This window comes from Mustelus asterias, chromosome 15 (assembly GCF_964213995.1).
Source record: "Mustelus asterias chromosome 15, sMusAst1.hap1.1, whole genome shotgun sequence".
Classification (NCBI taxonomy): Eukaryota; Metazoa; Chordata; class Chondrichthyes; order Carcharhiniformes; family Triakidae; genus Mustelus; species Mustelus asterias.
In genome coordinates this window covers 63,590,841-63,616,247 of record NC_135815.1, presented here as the reverse complement: position 1 = coordinate 63,616,247, position 25,407 = coordinate 63,590,841, and the positions used below count along the sequence as shown (strand labels likewise).

The window sequence follows — 25,407 nt, the reverse complement described above, 5'->3', positions numbered from 1 at the left end:
TGAACTAGCATGGCCAAAAGGTAGTGAATGTCTTGTGTGTCCAGGATTGTTTACTGAGCCAAAGGGGCAGGCCATGTTATATTTAGTAATGGATAATGAGCCAGATTGAATTAGTATCCCAATGGTGTATGAATAACAATTGTTTAAAAGTGAAAAGCACAAAAAAATGACTCAGGTTTGAGATTTGGGCATGGTTGGTTTTAACGTGATGAGACATCAGCTATCCACCGTAAACTGGATAAACCTGTTAATGGGTAAAATGACAGAAGAAAGTGGGAGGTGTTCAAAAAGAATGTGACACTGAACCAGTTTGTACCCGATGGTGCAAAAGTCAAAACAAAGCTTTTGACGATTAAAGACTTAAACTAAAAATAAAAATAAGAGAAGACATACGAATGTGCAAGATACAAAGAACAGTAAAGGGTTAAAAAATAGCAGGAGTTACAAAGAGGTAGTATGTAAAGAAATCTGTAGGGGATATCAAAATCAACATTTTTACAATTTTATTAGTAAAAAGAGGATGGTTGGGAGACAATTTGTGGAAAACTGATGACCGTGATTTTGTCAATGACATGGTGGACCCATTGAATCAACATTTATATCAGTAAATCAACTTTTAAATCATTATTTACTTTGCATCAGTATTTAAAGTAGGGGAAGAGGTCAAATTGCCACTTGTACTAAGGAAACTTGCCAAGGTAACAGTAATGATGAAAATAATGGCACTAAAAAGTGACAAATATTCAGATCTGGATCATTTCCACCTCAGGATTTTAAAAGGAAGTATGCAAGACCATTGCCATTGAAAGAATATAGTCAAGGCAAAGTTAACTTAATTTGGGAACTGTACCTTTGGATTGGAAAACTGCAAGTCACTCTGCTGGATTGGAAAATTGCATATCATTCTGCTATTTAAGAAAGATGAGAAAGGGAACCAGGGAATTACAGACCACTTAGCCGAACATCAGTTGTCAGGAAATTACTGGAGTCCATAAGCAAGGATAGGGTGGTTAGAGATCTTGAAAATTCTCAGCTGATCAGAGACAGCCAAGCAGATTTATAAAAGGGTAGTTCATGCCACCAAGTCTGTGCCAACACAGCTGCCTCTCTAATCTAATATTTTCTTGTCTCTACATGGTCCATACCTCTGCATTCCTTGCCTATTCATGTATCTATCCAGATGCCTCTTGAACGTTGTTATAGAATCTGCTTCAACCACCTGCTCTTGCAGCACGTTTCAGGCATTCACCACCCTGTGAGTGAAAAACTTGCCCCTTACAAGTCCTTTAAACTTTCCCCCTCTCACTTTCAACCTATGCCCCCGAGTAATTGATCCTTTGACCCTGGGAAAAAGACTCTGAATATCCACTCTATCCAAGCCTGTCAATCTTGTAAACCTCTATCAGGTCTCCCCTCATCCTCCGACACTCCAATGAAAACAATCCAAGTTTTTTTCAACCTTTCTTCATAGTCCATATCCTCCAAACCAGGCAACATCCTGGTAAATCACTTCTGCACCCTTTCCAATGCATCGACATCCTTTCAGTAGTGTGACGACCAGAATTGTACACAATACTCCAAATGCAGCCTAACCAAGTCTTATATAGTCTTATATGATTTTCCAATTCATACACTCAATGTCCCCACCGATGAAGGCCAGCATGCCATACAGCTTCCTGACCACCTAGTCCATCTGAGTTGCCACCTTCAGGGAACTGTGGAGTCTAAATCTCTCTGAATGCTGATAGTTCTAAGGGCTCTAACATTTACTGTGTACTTTCCTTCTGCAGCAGACCCTCTAAATCATATCACCTCACATTTATCTTGGTTAAATTCCATCTGCCATCTTTCAGCCCAGGTCTCCAGCCAATTCATATCCTGCTATAGCCTCTGACAATGCTCCTCATTATCCATTACTCCCCCAATTTTCGTATAGAACAAAGAACATTACAGCGCAGTACAGGCCCTTCGGCCCTCGATGTTGCGCCGACCAGTGAAACCAATCTAAAGCCCCTCTAATCTACACTATTTCAATATCATCCATATGTTTATCCAATAACCATTTGAATGCTCTTCTGCATCTTCTGCATCATCTGCAAATTTACTAATCAGACCACTTATATTTTCCTCCAAATCACTTATACATACTACAAACAACAGAGGCTCCAGAAACCAAAAGGGAAAATGCTGGAAAATTTCAGCAGGTCTGGTAGCATCCGCAAGGAGAGAAAAGAGCTGACGTCGAGTCCAGATGATCCTTTGTCAAAGCTAAAAGGCACAGAACGTGGGAGATATTTATACTGTAGGGTGAGGGAATGAGAGATGCGTCATAGCCACAAAAACAAGGGGAAACGTTGCTAATGGCAATCCATAGAGAGAATAGAAGGCGTGAACGGCCAAACAGCAGAGAAGCTGAAATCAGAGGGTAAGCTGTAACAGATGAATATGTGGGGGGAGAGAGGAGGGGGGGGGGTAGAGAGGAGATGTGTGAGAGAGAAGTAAAATTGAGTAAAAGGAGATAAAGGGGAAGCAAAGGGGGAGAAAAGCTAAGGAAAGGGGGGATAAAATTGGGGAGGGTAAGAAAAAGAAAGACAATAAAGAAATAAAAGGTAGAGAACAGTTAAAAATTCAATAAAATGAAAACAAAGGGGTCAAGGTAAGGTACAGCTAATCATCTGAAGTTGTTGAATTCGGTGTTGAGACCAAAAGGCCTAACTGGAAGATGAGATGCTGTTACTCCAGTTTACGTTGAGCTTCACTGGAACATTGCAGCAAGCCAAGGACAGACATGTGGGCATGGGAGCAGGATCATGTGTTAAAATGGCAAGCAACAGGGAGGTCAGGGTCCTGATTACGCACGGACCTAAGGTGCAAAGCAATCTCCCAGTCTATGTTTGGTCTCTCTGATATAGAACATAGAACAGTACAGCACAGAACAGGCCCTTCAGCCCACGATGTTGTGCCGAGCTTTATCTGAAACCAAGATCAAGCTATCCCACTCCCTATCATCCTGGTGTGCTCCATGTGCCAATCCAATAACCGCTTAAATGTTCCTAAAGTGTCTGACTCCACTATCACTGCAGGCAGTCCATTCCACACCCCAACCACTCTCTGCGTAAAGAACCTACCTCTGATATCCTTCCTATATCTCCCACCACGAACCCTATAGTTATGCCCCCTTGTAATAGCTCCATCCACCCAAGGAAATAGTCTTTGAACGTTCACTCTATCTATCCCCTTCATCATTTTATAAACCTCTATTAAGTCTCCCCTCAGCTTCCTCCGCTCCAGAGAGAACAGCCCTAGCTCCCTCAACCTTTCCTCATAAGACCTACCCTCCAAACCAGGCAGCATCCTGGTAAATCTCCTCTGCACTCTTTCCAGCGCTTCCACATCCTTCTTATAGTGAGGTGACCAGAACTGCACACAATATTCCAAATATGGTCTCACCAAGGTCCTGTACAGTTGCAGCATAACCCCACGGCTCTTAAACTCCAACCCCCTGTTAATAAAAGCTAACACACTATAGGCCTTCTTCACAGCTCTATCCACTTGACTGGCAACCTTTAGAGATCTGTGGATATGGACCACAAGATCTCTCTGTTCCTCCACAGTCTTCAGAACCCTACCTTTGACCCTGTAATCCACATTTAAATTTGTCCTACCAAAATGAATCACCTCACATTCATCAGGGTTAAACTCCATTTGCCATTTTTCAGCCCAGCTTTGCATCCTATCTATGTCTCTGCAGCCTACAACAGCCCTCCACCTCATCCACTACTCCACCAATCTTGGTGTCATCAGCAAATTTACTGATCCACCCTTCAGTCCCCTCCTCTAAGTCATTAATAAAAATTAAAAAGAGCAGAAGACCAAGCACTGATCCCTGTGGCACTCCGCTAGCAACCTGCCTCCAATCCGAAAATTTTCCATCCACCACCACCCTCTGTCTTCGATCAGACAGCCAGTTACCTATCCAACCGGCCAACTTTCCCTCTATCCCACACCTCCTCACTTTCATCATAAGCCGACCATGGGGGACCTTATCAAACGCCTTACTAAAATCCATGTATATGACATCAACTGCCCTACCTTCATCAACACACTTAGTTACCTCCTCAAAAAATTCTATCAAATTTGTGAGGCACGACTTGGCCTTCACGAATCCGTGCTGACTATCCCGGATTAATCCGCATCTTTCTAAATGGTCGTAAATCCCATCTCTAAGGACCTTTTCCATCAATTTACCAACCACCGAACTAAGACTAACCGGTCTATAATTACCAGGGTCATTTCTATTCCCTTTCTTAAACAGAGGAACAATATTCGCCATTCTCCAGTCCTCTGGCACCATCCCCGTGGACAGCGAGGACCCAAAGATCAAAGCCAAAGGCTCTGCAATCTCATCCCTTGCCTCCCAAAGAATCCTAGGATACATTTCATCAGGCCCAGGGGACTTATCGACCTTCAGTTTATTCAAAACTGCCAGGACATCCTCCCTCCGAACATCTATTTCCTCCAGCCTATTAGCCTGTAACACCTTCTCTTCCTCAAAAACATGGCCCCTCTCCTTGGTGAACACTGAAGAAAAGTATTCATTCATCACCTCGCCTATCTCTACTGATTCCATACACAAGTTCCCACTACTGTCCTTGACCGGCCCTAACCTCACCCTGGTCATTCTTTTATTCCTCACATAAAGAGTAAAAAGCCTTGGGGTTTTCCTTGATCCGACCCGCCAAGGACTTCTCGTGTCCCCTCCTAGCTCTCCTAAGCCCCTTTTTCAGCTTATTCCTTGCTAACTTGTAACCCTCAATCGAGCCATCTGAACCTTGTTTCCTCATCCCTACATAAGCTTCCCTCTTCCTTTTCACAAGACATTCCACCTCTTTCGTGAACCATGGTTCCCTCACTCGGCCATTTCCTCCCTGCCTGACAGGGACATACCTATCAAGGACACACAGTATTTGTTCCTTGAAAAAGATCCACTTTTCATTAGTTCCTTTCTCTGACAGTTTCTGTTCCCAACTTATGCCCCCTAATTCTTACCTAATCGCATCATAATTACCTCTCCCCCAATTGTAAACCTTGCCCTGCGTACAGCCCTATCCCTCTCCATTGCATTAACAAAAGACACCGAATTGTGGTCACTATCTCCAAAGTGCTCTCCCACAACCAAATCTAACACTTGGCCCGGTTCATTTCCCAGTACCAAATCCAATGTGGCCTCACCTCTTGTCGGCCTATCCACATATTGTGTCAGGAAACCCTCCTGCACACACTGCACAAAAACTGCCCCATCTGAACTATTTGACCTACAAAGGTTCCAATCAATATTTGGAAAGTTAAAGTCCCCCATGACAACTACCCTGTGACCCCCACACATATCCATAATCTGCTTAGCAATTTCTTCCTCCACATCTCTATTACTATTTGGGGGCCTATAGTAAACTCCTAACAACGTGACTGCTCCTTTCCTGTTTCTAACCTCAGCCCATATTACCTCAGTGCGCAGATCCCCCTCGAAGTGCCTTTCCGCAGCTGTTAAACTATCCTTGATTAACAATGCCACTCCTCCACCTCTTTTACCAGCTTCCCTACACTTACTGAAACATCTATACCCCGGAACGTCCAACAACCATTCCTGTCCTTGTTCTACCCATGTCTCCGTAATGGCCACAACATCGTAGTCCCAAGTACCAATCCACGCCCCAAGTTCATCTACCTTGTTCCGGATGCTCCTTGCATTGAAGTAGACACACTTCAACCCACCTTCGTGTCTACCGGTACCCACCCTTGACCCTGATACCTTCCCCAATACCTCACCACCCTCACTGACTTCTGGACTACAACTCCTTTTCCCACTCCCCTGACAAATTAGTTTAAACCCCCCTGAAGAGCCGTAACAAATTTCCCTCCTAGGATATTGGTGCCCCTCTGGTTCAGGTGCACCCCGTCCTGTTTGTTCAGGTCCCACCTTCCCCAGAATGTGTTCCAATTATCCACGTATCTGAAACCCTCCCTCCTACGCCATCGCTGCAACCACATGTTTAACTGCACTCGCTCCCTGTTCCTCAACTCGCTATCACGTGGCACCGGCAACGTACCAGAGATGACCACATGTTTTGTCTTGGCTCTCAACTTCCAGCCCAGCTCCCGAAATTCCTGCCTTAAATCCCCGTCCCTTCTCTTACCTATGTCATTGGTACCAATGTGTACCACGACTTGTGACTGTTTCCCCTCCCCCTTCAGAATCCGGAAAACACGGTCTGAGACGTCACGGACCTTGGCATCCGGTAGGCAACATACCATCCGTGAGTCTCTTTTGCTGCCACAGAACCTCCTGTCTATCCCTCTAACTAACGAGTCCCCAATAACTATTGCCCTCCCGCTCTGCCCCTTACCCTCCCGAGCCACAGAGACGGACACAGTGCTGGAGATCCTCTCACTGCGGCTCACCACTGGTATGTCATCTCCCTCAACCATATCCAAAGCGGAATACTTGTTGCTAAGGGGAACGACCACCGGGGATCCCTGCACGGACTGCTTCCTCCCAGCCCCTCTCACCCATCTGTTTTCATTCCTCGGACTAACTGTATTCCTAAAGCTTCTGTCTATGGCCACCTCTGCGTCCCTAATGATCCTAAGTTCATCCAACTCCAGCTTCAGTTCCCTAACACGGTTTTGGAGGAGCTGCAGATGGGTGCATTTCCCACAGATGTAATCAGCAGGGACACTGTCGTCGTCCCTCACCTCAAACATACTGCAAGAGGAACATAGCACTGCCTGCACACCCATCCCCTCTAGATATCTTGCCAGTACCAGGTAGAAACAGCAAAAATGAATTAAACTCACCCCTGCTCGCCCTTTCTGCCTAAGCCCTGTGAGCCAAAGCCTTATAGCTCACACTCTGCTTCCCACTCACTCCACTGCCCGCTCCCGACGCTGCCCGCTGTATACTGCAGCCTACCTTTTCTACTTCGCGCGCTTAAAAAACGCTTCCCAGACTCCTTAGCAGCCCACTTCCAGTTTTCACTTTAAACTTAAAATACTACTACAAAAGTAAAGGCCAAAACAAAACACACACTAGCTGACTAATTAAATAAATAAACAATTCAATCAATCTCTCACCAGCACTCCTGCCTCCAATCACTCCCTCTCAGCTTGCTCCAGTATATGAGGAGACCACATTGGGAGCAGCGGATGCAATAGACCAAATTGAAAGAGGTGCAAGTGAAATGCTGCTTAACCTGGAATGAGTATTTTGGACCTTGGATCTGAAGCATGGAAGAGGTAAAGGAGCAAGTGTTACACCTTCTACGATTGCATGTGAAGGCGCCATGGGTAATGGGAGAGGTGTTCTGGATAGTGGAGGAGTGGACTAGATTTCCCCAGAGGGAACGGTCTCTGTGGAATGCTGACAGAGGTATCATAGAATCATAGAACCCTACAGTGCAGAAAGAGGCCATTCTGTCCATCGAGTCTGCACCGACCACAATCCCACCCAGGCCCTACCCCCATATCCCTACATATTTTATCCACTAATCCCTCTAACCTACACATCTCAGGACACTAAGGGGCAATTTTATCATGGCCAATCAACCTAACCCGCACATCTTTGGACTGTGGGAGGAAACCGGAGCACCCGGAGGAAACCCACGCAGACACGAGGAGAATGTGCAAACTCCACACAGACAGTGACCCGAGCCGGGAATCGAACCCAGGTCCCTGGAGCTGTGAAGCAGCAGTGCTAACCACTGTGCTACCGTGCCACCACGGTCGCACAGTGAAGGGATGGGTAGTGAGGGGATGATGTGTTTGATGGTGGCATCATGCTGGAGTTGGCGAAAATGGCAGAGGATTATGCTTTGCATGCTGAGCACCTTCAGTCTGTGCATAATTAGGACCCTGACCTTCCTGCTGTTTGCCATTTTAACACACGATCCTGCTCCCATGCCCACGTGTCTGCCCTTGGTCTGCTGCAATGTTCCAGTGAAGCTCAATGTAAACTGGAGGAACAACATCTCATTTCCCTGGGGGGTATTAGCTAATGAGGAGAGGTTGGATAAACTTGGTTTGTTCTCACTGGAATGACGGAGGTTGAGGGGTGACCTGATAGAGGTTTACAAGATCATGAGTGACAATGACAGAGTGGAAAGTCAAATGCTCTTTCCTAGAGTAGAAAAGTCAAATACTACTGGACATAGGTTTAAGGTGCATGGGGAAAAGTTCAGAGATGTGCAAGACAAGTTTTTTTTTTACACAGAGGGTGGTGAATTTCTGGAACACGCTGCATGGGGAGGTGGTGAGAGCAGGTACGATAGCACCATTTAAGGGGCAACTAGACAAATACATGAATAGGATGGAAATGGAAGGATACGGACTTCGTAAGTGCATACGGTTTTAGTTTAGGCAGGCGTCATGATCGGTGCAGGCTTGGAGGGCTGAAGGGCCCATTCCTGTGCTGTACTTTTCTTTGTTCCAGCAAAGCACGTCCGGTCTCAACATCAGATTCAACAACTTCAGATGATTAGCTCTACCCCACCTTGACCCCTTTGTTTTCATTTTATTTAATTTTTTAACTGTTCTCTACCTTTTATTTCTTTATTGTCTTACAGAATAAATATCTCCCACTTTCTATGCCTTTTAGTCTTTACAAAGGGTCATCTGGACTCAAAACGTCAGCTCTTTTCTCTCCTTACAGATGCTGCCAGACCTGCCGAGATTTTCCAGCATTTTCTCTTTTGGTTTCAGATTCCAGCATGTACAGTAATTTGCTTTTAACAGTCTGATCCTTGTGGAACACCGTTTGTCACAGACCTCCAATTAGAAAAGTATCCTTCCACTGCTACTGTTTTCTATGCCCAAGACAGTTTTGTATCCATCTTACCAGCTCACCTCAGATTTCATATGACTTCACCTTCTGTATCAGCCTGCCATGAGGAACCTTCTCGAAGGCTTTACTGAAGTCCATATACACAACATCCACTGCCCTGCTCTGGTCGATTTTTCTTGTCACTTCTTCAAAGAACTCAATCAAGTTTGTGAGACATGACCTCCCCTTTACAAAACTATGCTGCCTATCACTAATAAGCCTAATAACTGAGATGATGGGATAGAGCCCATACATCTTAATTTGTCCATACACAAAGATGCAAAGACATTTCGGGGGATCCCAAAGATTGTTAAAATGATCGCAAATAACATTCTTTGTGATTATGACGAATGTACATGATGAATTGAGGTGGAAATTGAAATATCCAAAGACGAAAATGGCTGGACTTGCAGATAGAAATCATAGAAACCCTACAGTGCAGAAGGAGGCCATTCGGCCCATCGAGTCTGCACCGACCACAATCCCACCCAGGCCCTACCCGCTAATCCCTTTTTTTTTTTTACCCGCTAATTTACCCGCTAATCCCTCTAACCTACGCATCCCAGGACTCTAAGGGGCAATTTTTAACCTGGCCAATCAACCTAACCCGCACATCTTTGGACTGTGGGAGGAAACCGGAGCACCCGGAGGAAACCCACGCAGACACGAGGAGAATGTGCAAACTCCACACAGACAGTGACCTGAGCCGGGAATCGAACCCAGGACCCTGGAGCTGTGAAGCAGCAGTGCTAACCACTGTGCTACCGTGCCGCCCAATGTGAGGAACATTGTCAGAGGCTACAGAAGGATATAGATAGGCTGGAAATTTGGGCAAAGAAATGGCAGATGGAGTTCAATCCAGATAAATGCGAAGTGATGCATTTTGGTAGAACTAACGTAGGGGGGAGCTATACGATAAATGGCAGAACCATAAAGGGTGTAGATACGCAGAGGGACCTGGGTGTGCAAGTCCACAGATCCTTGAAGGTGACGTCTCAGGTGGAGAAGGTAGTGAATAAGGCATATGGCATGCTTGCCTTTATAGGACGGGGCATAGAGTATAAAAGTTGGGGTCTGATGTTGCAGTTGTATAGAACGTTGGTTCGGCTGCATTTGGAATACTGCGCCCAGTTCTGGTCGCCACACTACCAGAAGGACATGGAGGCTTTAGAGAGAGTGCAGAGGAGGTTTACCAGGATGTTGCCTGGTATAGAAGGGCTTAGTTATGAGGAGAGATTGGGTAAACTGGGGTTGTTCTCACTGGAAAGACGGAGGATGAGGGGTGACCTAATAGAGGTGTATAAAATTATGAAAGGCATAGATAGGGTGAACGGTGGGAAGCTTTTTCCCAGGTCGGTGGTGACGTTCATGAGGGGTCATAGGTTCAAGGTGAAGGGGTGGGGCGGGGGGGGGTTAACATGGATATCAGAAGGAGGACGTGGGGTGGGGGGGGGGGGTGGGGGGGTTTAACACCGATATCAGAAGGACGTATTTTACACAGAGGGTGGTGGGGGCCTGGAATGCGCTGCCAGGCAAGGTGGTGGAGGCGGACACACTGGGAACGTTTAAGACTTATCTAGATAGCCACATGAATGGAGTGGGAATGGAGGGATACAAAAGAATGGTCTAGTTTGGACCAGGGAGCAGCACGGGCTTGGAGGGCCAAAGGGCCTGTTCCTGTGCTGTATTGTTCTTTGTTCTATGAAAGACGCTCAGTGCTGGAGGAAAGTGGTAAAGACATCTTGATGAGAAACTTGGTGTGCAGTAGAGAACAAAGATTTTAAATGAGAGGTGCACGATATGCAATAAAATGAGATTCTCAAAGATAAAGATGTCAGAGGAATAGGGGACAGAGAAAGATAAACTAATCTACAAACCAAATCCATTAGTTAGAAAAAGAAATCTCAGCAACATTTTATTGCAACGGTTTATGTAGCTATAAAATATATTAAAGGCAAGCAAACCTCTCTCCACGGGGTCATAGAAGTAGCCATTATCCCGCAGAGTCGTGAACACTGTAGGAATTAGATCAGCTAAGTAACTTTGGGCAAATGCACGAGCTGCAATCTTATCTGCAGTGTCTTTCTCTTTCTTTAGCACATCCTGCTGTTGTTCCATGCGACGTTTCTATAAAATATCACAAAGCTCCAATATTACATAGTGAAACTGCAATACTGTGTCAATATTTCACCTGAAATTTCATAATCAAAGAGCTTCATTGGAGTACCACTGGGGGAAAAGTGCAGTTCACAGTATTGAGGGCACAGATGATCACAATTCCTTGAATTTGGAGATATACAAGCAAGAAAAGTAACACCAGTAGAACAGAACCACTTCCACATAATTCTCAGCAAAACGTTAGAACCTCATTGATTGAAGACCTACAACAGGATACTTACCTCATCCACAAAGTACGGGGGGGGGGCGGCGGCGCCTACAGGGCTATAGCTAAGCATAGTGGCGGCCATGCCCCTGTCTACATCAATTGGGATGAAGTAGAAATGATCGAGAGCTTCAAGTTCTTAGGTGCCCAGATCACCAACCTGTCCTGGTCTCCCCATGCGGACGCTATAGTTAGGAAAGCCCACCAACGCCTCTACTTTCTCAGGAGACTAAGGAAATTGGGCATGTCCATTACAACTCTCACCAATAGATGCACCACAGAAAGCATTCTTTCCGGCTGTATCACAGCTTGGTATGGCTCCTGCTCTGTCCAAGACCGCGATAAGATACAAAGAGTCGTGAATGAAGCTCAGTCCATCACTCAAACCAGCCTCCCATCCATTGACACGTCTACACTTCCTGCTGCCTCGGAAAAGCAGCCAGCATAATCAAGGACCCCACGCATACTCTCTTCCACCTTCTTCCATTAGGAAAAAGATGTAAAAGTCTGAGAACACATACCAACCGACTCAAGAAGAGCTTCTTCCCTGCTGCCATCAGATTTTTGAATGGACCTACCTCGCATTAAGTTCATCTTTCTCTACACCCGATGACTGTAATACTACATTCTCTCCTTTCCTTCTCTATGTACAGTATGCTTTGTCTGCATAGCTCGCAATCAACAATACTTTTCATTGTATACCAATACATGACAATAATAAATCAAATATACATCAGGCTTTTGCCACTGCCACAGCACTGAAATGGCCCCAATCAAAATAACAAATAACATCCTTTGTGGTTATGACAAGTGTACATTTCCCCTGCTAGTCCTTGCCCTAACTGCAGCTACCAACTGCCATCTTCCTTCACTGCCCATTTTCCCCTGTCCAGCTAAGTGCAACTGCCCTTGCTCCGTTTCATTCTTACCTATTTAATTATTGACTGAACATCTGCAACAAAGGCTTCTCAACCCATTCCCACACTCGAGTCCCCCAGGAATCTTGACTTAGCTTCCTCCATCTCCTTATCTATATGCCAAATTATACTAAGGCATGGCATCAGGTTTGACGTGTGTATCAAAAACAATAAGCTACTCTACCTCTCCATAATCTTTCTCAAAATCTCCAGTGTTGCTTGTTAATTTGTACCACACCCAATGCTGGATGGGCCACAATTTCAGTGGGGGGACATTTAGGAGACAGCAATCATAGAGTCATAGAGGTTTACAGCATGGAAACAGGCCCTTCGACCCAAATTGTCCATGCTGCCCATTTTTACCATGAAGTTAGTCCCAATTGCCTGCATTTGGCCCACATCCCTCCATACCAATCTTACTCGTAACTGTCTAAGTGCTTTTTAAAAGAACAAAATTGTACCCGCCTCTACTACTATCTCTGGCAACTCAATGCAGACACTCACCACCATGTGTGTGAAAAAATGGCCCTCTGGACTCTTTTCCATCTTTCTCCTCTCACCTTAAACCTATGCCCTCTAGTTTTAGACTTCTCTACCATTGGGAAAAGTTATTGACGTTCTATCTTATCTATGCCCCTCATTATTTTATAGACCTCTATAATATTATCCTTTAACATTCATTGTATTGCCATAGTCATAGAGTCATAGAGGTTTACAGCATGGAAACAGGCCCTTTGGCCCAACTGGTCCATGCTGCCCAGTCTTTTAAACCCCTAAGCTAATCCCAATTGCCCGCATTTGGCCCATACCCCTATATACCCATTTTACCCATGTAACTATCTAAATGCTTTTTGAGAGACAAAATTGTACCCGCCTCTACTACTACCTCTGGCAGCTTGTTCCAGACACTCACCACCCTGTGTGAAAAAGTTGCCCCTCTGGACCCTTTTGTATCTTGCCCCTCTCACCGTAAACCTATGCCCTCTAGTTTTAGACTCCCCTACCTTTAGGAAAAGATATTGACTATCTAGCTGATCTGTGCCTCTCATTATTTTATAGACCTCTATAAGATCACCCCTCAGCTTTCTACGCTCCAGAGAAAAAAGTCCCAGTCTATTCAGCCTCTCCTTATAACTCAAACCATAATGTCCCGGTAGCATCCTAGTAAATCTCCTCTGCACTCTTCCTAGTTAAATAATATCCTTTCTATAATAGGGTGACCAGAACTGTACACAGTATTCCAAGTGTGGCCTTACCAATGTCTTGTACAACTTCAACAAGACGTCCCAACTCCTGTATTCAATGTTCTGACCAATGAAACCAAGCATGCCGAATGCCTTCTTCACCACTCTCTCCACCTGTGACTCCACTTTCAAGGAGCTATGAACGTGTACCCCTAGATCTCTTTGTTCTGTAACTCTCCCCACTGCCCTGCCATTAACTGAGTAAGTCCTACCCTGGTTCAATCTACCAAAATGCATCACCTCGCATTTATCCAAATTAAACTCCATCTGCCATTTGTCAGCCCACTGGCCCAATTGATCAAGATCCCATTGCAATCGGAGATAACCTTCTTCATTGTCTACTATGCCACCAATCTTGGCGAGACTTGATTAGCTGCAAGTATTCGCATTCCAACCATTATTCATGTAAATTGAGTCTGTGTCTTTATATGCCCTGTTTGTGAACAGAATTCCCACTCACCTGAAGAAGGGGCTTGGAGCTCCGAAAGCTTGTGTGGCTTTTGCTACCAAATAAACCTGTTGGACTTTAACCTGGTGTTGTTAAACTTCTTACTGTGTTTACCCCAGTCCAACACCGGCATCTCCACAATCTGTCAAGAAGCCAATTTTATATCCATTTAGATACCTCACTCTGGATCCCGTGAGATTTAACCTTATGCAACAACCTACCATACTGTACCTTGTCAAAAGCCTTGCTAAAGTCCATGCAGACAACATCAACTGCACTGCCCTCATCTACCTTCTTGGTTACCCTTCAAAAAACTCAATCAAATTTGTGAGACATGATTTTCCACTCAAAGCCATGCTGACTGTCCCTAATCAGTCCTTGCGTCTCTAAATGCCTGTAGATCCTGTCTCTCAAAATACCTTCCAACAACTTACCCACTACAGATGTGAGGCTCACTGGCCTGTAGTTCCCAGGCTTTCCTCTGCAGCCCTTTTTAAAACAAAGGCACAACATTTGCCACTCTCCAATCTTCAGGCACCTCACCTACGACTATCGATAATCCAACTATCTCTGTTAGGGGACCTGCAATTTCCTCCCTATCCTCCCACAATGTCCTGGGATACACTTCATCAGGTTCCAGGGATTTATCTACCTTGATGCGCTTTAAGACTTCCAGCATCTTTTTCTCTGTAATATGTACACTCCTCAAGACTATTTATTTCCCCAAGTTCCCTAACGTCCATGCTTTTCTCAACAGTAAATGTAGATGAGAAATATTTATTTAGGATCTCACCCATCCCTTGTGGATCTGCACATAGATGGCCTTATTGATCTCCAAGTGGCCCGACTCTCTCCCTTGTTACTCTTTTGCCCTTTATGTATTTGTCGAAGCTCTTTGGATTCTCCTTTGCCTTATCTGCCAAAACAATCTCGTGTCCCCTTTTTGCCCTCCTGACTTCTCTCTTAACTCTACTCCTACACCCCCTATACTCTTCAAGGGATTCACTTGATCCCAGCTGCATATGCATGTCATGTGCCTCTTTCTTCTTCTTGACCAGGGCCTCAATATCCTGAGTCATCCAAGATTCCCTTCTTCTGCCAGCCTTGCCCTTCACTCTAAGAGGAATGTGTTTACCCGGAACTCTGGTTAACACACTTTTGAAAGCATGCCACTTACCAGACGTCCCTTTGCCCTCCCACAGACTCACCCAATTAACTTTTGAAAGTTCCGCCTGATACCATCAAAATTGGCCTTACCCCAGTTTAGAATTTTAACTTTTGGGACAGACCTATCATTCTCCATAGCTATCTTAAAACTAATAGAATTATGGTCACTGGTCCCAAAGTGATCCCTCACTAACACTTCTGTCACCTACCCTTCCTTACTTCCCAAGAGGAGGTCAAGTTTTGCCCCCCTCTCTTGTCGGGCCATCCACATACTGAATGAGAAATTCCTCCTGAATACACTCAACAAATTTCTCTCCATCCAACCTTCTAATACTATGGCTGTCCCAGTCAATGTTGGGAAAGTTAAAATCTCCGACTATTACCACACTATTTTTCTTGGAGCTATCTGCAATCTCCTTACATATTTGCTCCTCAATTTCCTGCCGACTATTTGGGGGCCTATAGTACAACCCTATCAAAGTGATTTCCCCCTTCTTATTTCTCAGTTCTATCCATATAGACTCAGTGGCCGAACCCTGATATATCCCCTCTCAGTACGGCCGTGATGTTTTCCCTCATCAAAAATACAACTCCCCCTCCTCTCCTACCTCCTGTTCAATCTTTCCTATAGCATCTGTACCCTGGAACATTGAGCTGCCAGTCCTGTCCCTCCCTGAGCCATGTTTCAGTAATTGTTATAATATCCATGTCCCACATACCCATCCATGCCTCGAGTTCATCTGCCTTGCCCACCAGGCCTCTTGCATTGAGATAAACGCAGCTTAATCTGGACTTCCCTTGCTCTCGGTCTTTCTTTTGCCTGATCTGTCTTGTACTAGGATTACTGACACTGCCGTTATTACTTCATGTGCTCTCTTTAATTTCTGTGCTCTCTTCAAACCTCTCTTCTGCCTCCCGACTGCTTTGGATCCCACCCCCCTTGCCAAATTGTAGGGTTTAGGATGATGATAGGAAAGGATAATGGGCAATCCAGAGTACAAATAAGTAACTGAGGGAGAGCCCACTTCAATGGGGCAAGAATGGAGCTGGACCATTGTTGAAAGGAGAGAGGGATAAACTGTAATAAGCCTAATGGCCTTTTGGGTCGAACTTGAGTGGTGAGAAAACTATTGGAAAAAATTCTGAAGAGGAGGATAAATGTTAATTTTAAAAAGACAGGGATTCATCAAATACAGTCAGCATGGGTTGGTTAAGAAAAGATCATGTCTGATTAATATGATTGAATTTTCTGAGTAAGTAATCAGGAGATCCCATGTGGGTAGTGTACATGTAGTCTATTAGGATTTTTAAAAAATTCCCTACGCTGTAGGAGGCCATTCGGCCCATTGAGTCTGCACTGACCACAATCCCACCCAACTCCTACCCCTGTAGCCACATGCATTTATGCTGCCAGACCCCCTGATGCTAAGTGGCAATTTAGCATGGCTAATCAACCTGAACTGCACATCTTTGGACTGTGGGAGGAAACCCGCACAGACACGGGGAGAATGTGCAAACTCCACAGACAGTGACCCAAGTCAGGAATCGAGTCCGGGTCGCTGGCAGATTAGGGTTGTTTTCTTTGGAAAGGAGGAGGCTGAGGGGATAATTAATTGAAGACTACGATGGGTCTTGATAGAGTGGATAGGAAGGCCCCTTGGTTGACGATCCATAATCAGGGGCCACTGATTAATAACAAAGAATAATACAGAAACAGGCTCTTCGGCCAAACACGCCTGCACCGACACACGATACCTTTCTAAACTAAAGATATTTTGCCTCTATGCAGTCCGTATCTCTATTCTCTGCCTTGTATCTGTCAAGATGCCCCTTAAACATTGCTATTGTATCTGCTACCACATCCTCTGGCAGTGCATTCCTGGCACTTAACACCTGTTGCGAAGTTCAGTTTATGAAGAATGTAAAGAAAATGCTAGAGGGAGAAAACATTGTGTGGTCCCTTTAAAAGCTGATATTTTGTTTCAGTACTTGGAGGCTTAAAATACAAAGTACATCATCCAGAGTCCCAGACTGAAGCATTTGTATCCAAGGCGAGACAACAGGGTTGCCTTGGTAACAGACTTCAGGTATTTGAATGTTTGAATTTTGCCCAATCAATGTAAAGCAGACACTCATCTACCAAGAACCAATAAGATTTGAATTTGATGTTGACAACAGCAGACCAATCCTATTGCAGGAAAATTGATAGGTCATCACAGGTAATAAGAGTCCAAAGGGGGTTAGTAACTGCCACCTCTCAAGTGGAAAGGGAGAGAGCAGCTCTCCATCCTGCCAGCTTTATATATCTCTTAAGAGAACACACCATCTAACCAGCAAAACATACAAAATCAAAAAGAACAGAGGGAATCGACAGAAGAACTCCAAAAGTTTCTGAAAGCCACAAAACCTGGTTGTATTTTTTGAGAGTGATGGAATTCTATTATTATATTTTTGGTTAATGAATGAGTATTGTATTTATTTGAACAGTGTTCCATCGAATGTTATTTTATTCAGTATGTTACTTGTTTAGTTAAAGTTCCCTGTTAGTTAAATAAATAAATTGTTAAAATGTTCATTTTAAAGTGAGTGCCAGGTATCTCTGTTAGTTAACCACTAAATGTTACTGAAGGACAGTTCACCTTCCTGCACACGTTTAACAGATTTCGAGGTGAGATATTCTTCTTTGGAGGATTTAGCATTACGTCTTAAAGGGGAACAACCTCCACGGCGTAACACCATCTATGTAAAAAACCTTGCCTCAATCTCCTTTAAACTTTCCCCTTTTACCTTAAACCTATGCCCCCTAGTAATTGACAATTCTACCCGGGGGGGGGGGGGGGGGGGGAGAGGAATATCCATTCCGGTCAAAGTTTAATAAACATCTATCAATCGTCCCTCAGCCTCTTAACGTTCAAGTGAAAACAAACCAAGTTTGTCCAATCTCTCCTCTTAGCTAAATACTGGTGGGCGGCATAGTGGCTAGCATTGCTGCCTCATAGTGCTAGGGTCTTGGGTTCAATTCCTAGCTTGGGTCGCTGCCTGTGCGGAGTCTGCACATTCTCTGTGTGTCTATGTGGTTTCCTCCAGGTGCTCTGGTTTCCTCCCACAGTCCAAAAGACGTGCTAGTTAGGTACATTGGCCGTACTAAATTCTCCCTCAGTGTACCTGAATAGGCGCTGAAGTTGGCGATCAGGGTATTTCCGCAGTAACTTCATTGCTGTGTTAATGTAAGCTGACTTGTAGCACTAATAAATAAACTTCAACCCAGGCAACATCCTGGTAAATCTTTTTTGTACCTTCTACAAAGCCTCCACATCCTTCTGGTAGCGTGGCGCCGAGAACTGCATGCAATATTCCAAATGTGACCTAACTAAAGTTCTATTTAGCTGCAACAGGACTCGCCAATTTTTATACTCTATGCCCCGACTGATGAAAGCAAGCATGCCATACGCCTTCTTGGCCACCTGATCGACTTCTGTTGCCACTTTCAGGGAACTGTGAACCTGTACGTCTAGATCCTTCTGTATGCCAATGCTTCGAAGGTTTCTTCCATTTACTGTATACTTCCCTCCTTCATTAGACTTGCCAAAATGTATAACCTTGCATTTGTCCAGATTAAATTCTATCTGCAATTTCTCCGGCCAAATCTCCAGCCTATACATATCCTGTTGCAGCCTCCGGCAATTCTCCTTGTGATCGCAGCTCCCTCAGTCTTTGTGTCATCCGTAAACTTTGTCATTTATATTAATGATTTGGATGAGAATTTAGGAGACATGGTTAGTAAGTTTGCAGATAACACCAAGATCGATGGTATAATGGACAGTGAAGAAAGTTAACTAGGATTGCAACAGGATCTTGAATAAATTTGGAGGAAAATGTAGTTGGTTTGATTAGTAAGTTTGCTGATGAAACAAAGGTTGGTGGATTTGCGGATAGTGATGAGGACCGTCAGAGGCTACAGCAGGATGTAGATCGGTTGGAGTCTTGGGCGAGAAGGCAGATGATGTTTAATCCAGACAAACGAGGTAATGCATTTTGGAAGATCGAATAAAGATAGGAAATATACAGTTAATGGCAGAACCGTCAAGAGTATTGATAGCAGAGGGATCTGGGTGTACAGGTTCACAGGTCACAAAGTGGCAACGCAGGTGGAGAAGGTAGTCAAGAGGGCTTACAGCATACTTGCTTTCATTGGCCGGGACATGGAGTTTAAAAATTGGCAAGTCATGTTGCAGCTTTATAGAACCTTAGTTAGGCCGCACTTGGAGTACAGTGTTCAATTCTGGTCGCCACACTACCAAAAGGATGTGGAGGCTATGGAGAGGGTACAGAAAAGATTTACCAGAATGTTCCCTTGTATTACCTACGAGGAGAGATTGGAGAAACTTGGTTTGTTCTCACTGGAACAACGGAAATTGAGGGACAACCTGATAGAAGTCTACAAGATTATGAGAGGCATGGACAGAGTGGATAGTGTTGGAGTGAAATCAAAGTGAAGGACACAAAATGGTTACCTGGCACACAAAATGGACTCTGGGAAGGGACATTAAGAGGCACTGACTTTGGGCACAGACATTACACAAAGAGTTAAAACCTGTAGTGTTTAAATTACTGCAGGAAACAGGTCAGACCTTGAGGCACCTTAAACTTGAGATAAAAGCAGACCCAGAACAATGAGTTTGATAACGAGATCAGCCACTGATGGGGACATAAATGCATAAATGTATATAACAAGATCAGCCATTGATAGAGGACATAACTGCATAAATGTATCTCTATGTACAATGATGTGATAACTGTCAATGTCCGTACTTGTCTATGTATAACGATGTGTTAACTGTCTTTGTCCATACCTGTCTACTCAACTTGTAACGATGTGCTAACGGCTAATGTCCGTACTATCTATTATCTAAAAAGTATAAAAGATGCTCAACTGCCATTGTGTAGTTGAGAAGGTAGCTGCTAGTACTGCGGAGTACCAGTGCTTCTCCCAAAGCTTTGTCTGAATAAAACTGTTTTGTTGAACCTCCAAGTCTGACTCCGAAGTGGTGAATTTCCCACAACAATAGTCACAAGCTTTTTCCCAGGGTGGAAGAGTCAATTACTAGGGGGCATTAGTTTAATGTGCGAGGGGCAAGATCTAAAGGAGATGTACGAGGCAAGTTTTTTTTTTAAATCACAGAGGGTGGTGGGTGCATAGAAATCGCTGCCAGGGGAGATAGTGGAAGCAGATACGAAAGTGAGTTTTAAGGGGCATCTGGACAAATACATAAATAGGATGGGAATAGAGGGATATGGTCCCCAGAAGGGTAGGGGTTTTAATTCAGTTGGGCAGCAGGGTCGGTGCAGGCTTGGAGGGTTGAAGGGCCTGTTCCTGTGCTGTAATTTTCTTTGTCCAGGTAGGGGAGTCCAAAACTAGAGGGCATAGGTTTAAGGTGAGAGGGGAGATACACAAAAGGCTCCAGAGGGGAAATGTTTTTCCACACAGAGGGTGGAGTGTGTCTGGAACAAGTTGCCAGAGGTAATAGTAGAGGCGGGTACAATTTTGTCTTTTAAAAAGTGTTTAGACAGTTGCATGGGTAAGATGGGTATTGAAGGATATCGCAGGCAATTGAGACTAGCTCAGTGGTTAAAAAAAGGAGCGGCATGGACAAGTTGGGCCGAAGGGCCTGTTTCCATGCTGTAAACCTCCATGACACTATGACCCTAATTTCTTATCACTGTGGAACACCACTGGTCACAGATCTCCAGTCGAAAAACACTTTTTCACCGCTACTCTGTCTTCTATGACCAAGCTAGTTCTGTATTCTTCTTACCAGCTCGCTGCGGATCCCACCTTCACCTTCTGTATCAGCCTGTCCCAAGGGACCTTGTCAAAGGCCTTGCTAAAGTCCTTGTAGACATAATCCACCGTCCTGCCTTCAGCCATCTTTGTCATTTCCTCAAAAAACTCAATCATGTTTGTGAGATACGACCTCCCCCACACAAAGCCATGCTGCCTATCGCTAATAAGTTTATATTTTTTCAAATGTGAGTAAATCCTGTCCCTAAGATACTTTTCCAATAATTTCCCTACCATTGATGAAAGGCTCACTGGCCTGTAATTTCCCAGATTATTCCTGTTGCTCTTCTTGAACAAAGAAACATGGGCTATTCTCCAGTCGTCTGGGACCTCTCCTGTGACTAAAGGGGATACAAAGATTTCATACATGGCCCCATCAATTTCCTCCCTTGCCTCCCTCAGTATTCTGGGATAGATCCCATCAGGTCCCTAGCACTTGACTACCTTAATACTTTTCAAAATACCCAACACCTTTTTTATATCGACATACCCTAGAATTTCAACATAACACTCTCCAGACTCACCATCCACCATGATCTTTTCCTGTGTGAATATCGATGCAAAGTATGGGTGGCACGGTGGCAGCACTGCTGCCTCACAGCTCCAGGAACCAGGTTTGATTCTGGCCTTGTGTGACTGTGTGGAGTTTGTAGGTTTTTCCTGTGTCTGCGTGGTTTCCTCTGGGCGCTTCAGTTTCCCCCCCTCAGTCCAAAGATGTGCTAAATTGCCTCATGTCCCAGGATGTGTAGGTTATGGGGATTAGTGGGGTAAATACGTGGGGGGCCACGGGGATAGGACCTTGGCAGGATGCTCTGTTGGAGAGTTGATGCTCTCTCACTGAAACTTCGATCACCTGGCTGGGTTCATTCCCTAATAGCAGGTCTAGTATGACCCATTCTCTTTTACATATACAATTTACATATTGCTTCAAGGAACCCTCCTGGACGCAGCTAACAATCCAAACCACACACCCCCCTCCCCAATCCAAGCCCCTGGCAAGACGAATGGAGTCCCAGACAATATGGGGGAAGTAATCATCACCACAACAACACTATTGTTTTTACACTTTTCCATAGTCTAACAATTTAATTTAGGCAAGAGGTAGGAGATAGAACAAAGAAGAAAAGTACAGGACAGGAAGAAGCCCTCCAAGCCTGTGCCAATCACGACGCCCTAACTAAACTAAAAAAATCTTCTGCCCTTACTCAGTCCGTATCCCTCTATTTTCTCCCTATTCATGTACCCATCCAGATGCCTCTTAAGTGTTGCTAATTTGCCTGCTTCCACCACCTTCTCTGGCAGCGCATTCCAGACACCCGCCTCTCTCTGCGTGAAAAATTCCCCCCCCCCCCTCTTAAAATTTCCCCCTCTCATCTTGAAAATGTGCCCCCTTGTAATTGACACTTGCACTCTGGGGAAAAAACCTCTGACTATTCACCCAGTCTATGCCTCAATTTTGTAGACCTCTATTTGGACTCCCCTCAGCCTCCATCTTTCCAATGAAAATAATCCTAGTTTATTTAACATCTCTTCAGAGCCAACGCCTTCGAGACCAGGCAACATTCTGGTGAACCTTCTTTGCACGCTCTGCAAAGCTTCCACATCTTTCTGGTGTGGTGACCAGAACTGCATGCAATATTCCAAATGCGGCCTCACCAAGGTTTTACATAGCTGCAACATGATTTGCCAACTCTTGTAATCAATGCCCTGGCCAATGAAGACAAGCATGCCATATGCCTTCTTAGTCACCTTCACCACCTGTGTTGCCACTTTTAAGGAACTGTGGATCTGCACATCTAGATCCCTCTGCATGTTAATGTTCCAAAGGGTTCTGCCATTTACAGTATAATTCTCACCTAAATGTGATCCTCCAAAACGCATTACCTTGCATTTGTCCAAATTAAACGCCAGCTGACATTTGTGCCCAAATCTCCAATCTATCCTGTTGTATCCTCTGACAATCCCCGGCACTATCAGCAACTCCAATCTTCATGCCATCTGCAAGCTTACTAATCAGACCACCCACATTTTTCTCCAGACCATTTATATATACTACAAACAACAGAGGTCCCAGCACTGATCCCTGTGGAACATCACTAGCTACAGATCTTCACTCAGAAAAACACTCTTCCATCGCTACTCTGTGTTCTATGACAAAATGTGGAGATGCCGGCGTTGGACTGGGGTAAACACAGTAAGAAGTCTCACAACACCAGGTTAAAGTCCAACAGGTTTATTTGGTAGCAAATGCCACTAGCTTTCGGAGCGCTGCTCCTTCGTCAGGTGAGTGGGAGATCTGTTCACAAACAGGGCATATAAAGACTCAAACTCAATTTACAGAATAATGATTGGAATGTGAGTCTTTACAGCTAATCAAGTCTTAAAGGTATTGATGAAGACGAACATCTCGCCAAGGCCATCCCCACACCTCCACTTCTTGCCTTCAAACAACCGCACAACCTCAAAACAGACCATTGTCCGCAGCAAACTACCCAGTCTTCAGGAGAACAGTGACCACGACACCACACAACCCTGCCACAGCAACCTCTGCAAGATGTGCCGGAGCATTGACACGGATGCCATCATCTCACGTGAGAACACCATCCACCAGGTACACGGTACATACTCTTGCAACTCGGCCAACGTTGTCTCCCTGATACGCTGCAGGAAAGGATGTCCCCCGAGGCATGGTACATTGGGGAGACCATGCAGACGCTACGACAACGGATGAATGAACACCGCTCGACAATCACCAGGGAAGACTGTTCTCTTCCTGTTGGGGAACACTTCAGCGGTCACGGGCATTCAGCCTCTGATCTTCGGGTAAGCATTCTCCAAGGTGGCCTTCATGACACACGACAACGCAGAGTCACTGAGCAGAGACTGATAGCCAAGTTCCGCACACGAGGACGGCCTCAACTGGGATCTTGGGTTCATGTCACACTATCTGTAACCCCCACGACTTGCCTGGACTTGCAAAATCTCACTAACTGTCCTGTCTGGAGACAATACACATCTCTTTAACCTGTGCCTAATGCTCTCTCCACTCACATTGTCTGTGCCTTTAAGACTTGATTAGCTGTAAAGACTCGCATTCCAATCATTATTCTGTAAATTGAGTTTGTGTCTTTACGTGCCCTGTTTGTGAACAGAACTCCCACTCACCTGACAAAGGAGCAGCGCTCCGAAAGCTAGTGGCATTTGCTACCAAATAAACTTGTTGGACTTTAACCTGGTGTTGTGAGACTTCTTTCTATGACAAAGCCAGTTCTGTATCCATCTAGCCAGTACACCCCAAATCCCATGTGATTTTAGCTTTTGTACCAGTCTACTATGTAGGACCTTGTCAAATGCCTTACTAAAGTCCACATAAACTACAGTCCTTTCCTCATCAATTATCTTTGACACCTCTTCAAAAAACTCAATCAAGTTGGTAAGACATGATCTTCCCCATACAAAACCATGCTGCCTGTCACTAACTCGTCCATTTTCTTCCAAATGTGCATATATCCTGTCCCTCAGTATCTTCTCTAAAGCTTCTCCACTACTGACATCATGCTCACCAGTCTATAATTTCCTGGATTATCCCTGCTTCCTTTAACAAGGGAACAACATTGGCTATTCTCCAGTCCTATGGAACCTTGCCTGTGGTCAAAGAGGATACAAATATATGTGCTAAGGCCCCAGTTATTTCTTCCCTTGCCCCCCACAGTAACCTGGGATAAATCCCATCTAGTCCCGGGGAATTGTCTACCTTAATGCAATTTAGGATACCCAACACTTCCTCCTTCTAGATAGAGACATTATTTAGAGCGTTCACACACCTATCCCTTACCTCAACATCCGTCATGTCCTTAACCTTGGTGAATATTGATACAAAGTGCTCATTAAGGATCTCACTCACTTCCTATGGCTCCATGCATAACTTCTCTCCTTTGTCCTGGAGTGGGCCTATTCTTTCTCTTGCTACCCTCCTGCTCCTAATAGATGCATAAAAAGCCTTGAGATTCTCCTCGACCCTGTTTTCTAAAGCCATTTCATGGCCCCTTTTAACTCTCCTAACTTCGAGTTGAAGTTCCTTCCTGCTTTCACTATACTCCTCAAGGGTTTCATCAGTTTTTAGATGCCTAGACCGGTTATATGCTTCCTTTTTCCTTTTGACTAGGCTTACAATTTCCCTTGTCATCCATGGTTCTCGAATCCTGCTATTTCTATCCTTCATTTTTGCGGGGACATGCTTGTCCTGAACTTTAAAAGCCTCACGTCAGACATGGATTTGCCCTCAAATAGCTGGTCCCAATCCACATTCCCCAGTTCCTGTCTAATTTGGATGTAATTGGCCCTCGCAAAATTAAGCACCCTCACCCGAGGGGCATTTGGAAGATATTAGGTGGTGGTGGGGATCTGAAGCTTACTGCCTTACAGGGTGGTAAGCTGCAGAAACCTTCATAGCACTTTAAAAAGTACTTAAGTACTTGGGGAACTGTAACCTCGTGAACCAAGTACAGGAAAATGGGCTAATACCTGATGA

General features: G+C 44.7%; 1 protein-coding gene across 1 annotated transcript in view; it reads right to left on the bottom strand.

Annotated features, from left to right (window-relative positions):
* The window catches only part of rsph3 (radial spoke head 3), a 160,036-nt gene that overhangs the window by 75,938 nt on the left and 58,691 nt on the right, over window positions 1-25,407 (bottom strand). The window contains exon 5 of the mRNA XM_078229990.1: window positions 10,840-11,002. Within this exon, the coding sequence (XP_078086116.1) occupies window positions 10,840-11,002 (163 nt within the window). The remainder of the gene's footprint in view (window positions 1-10,839; window positions 11,003-25,407) is intronic.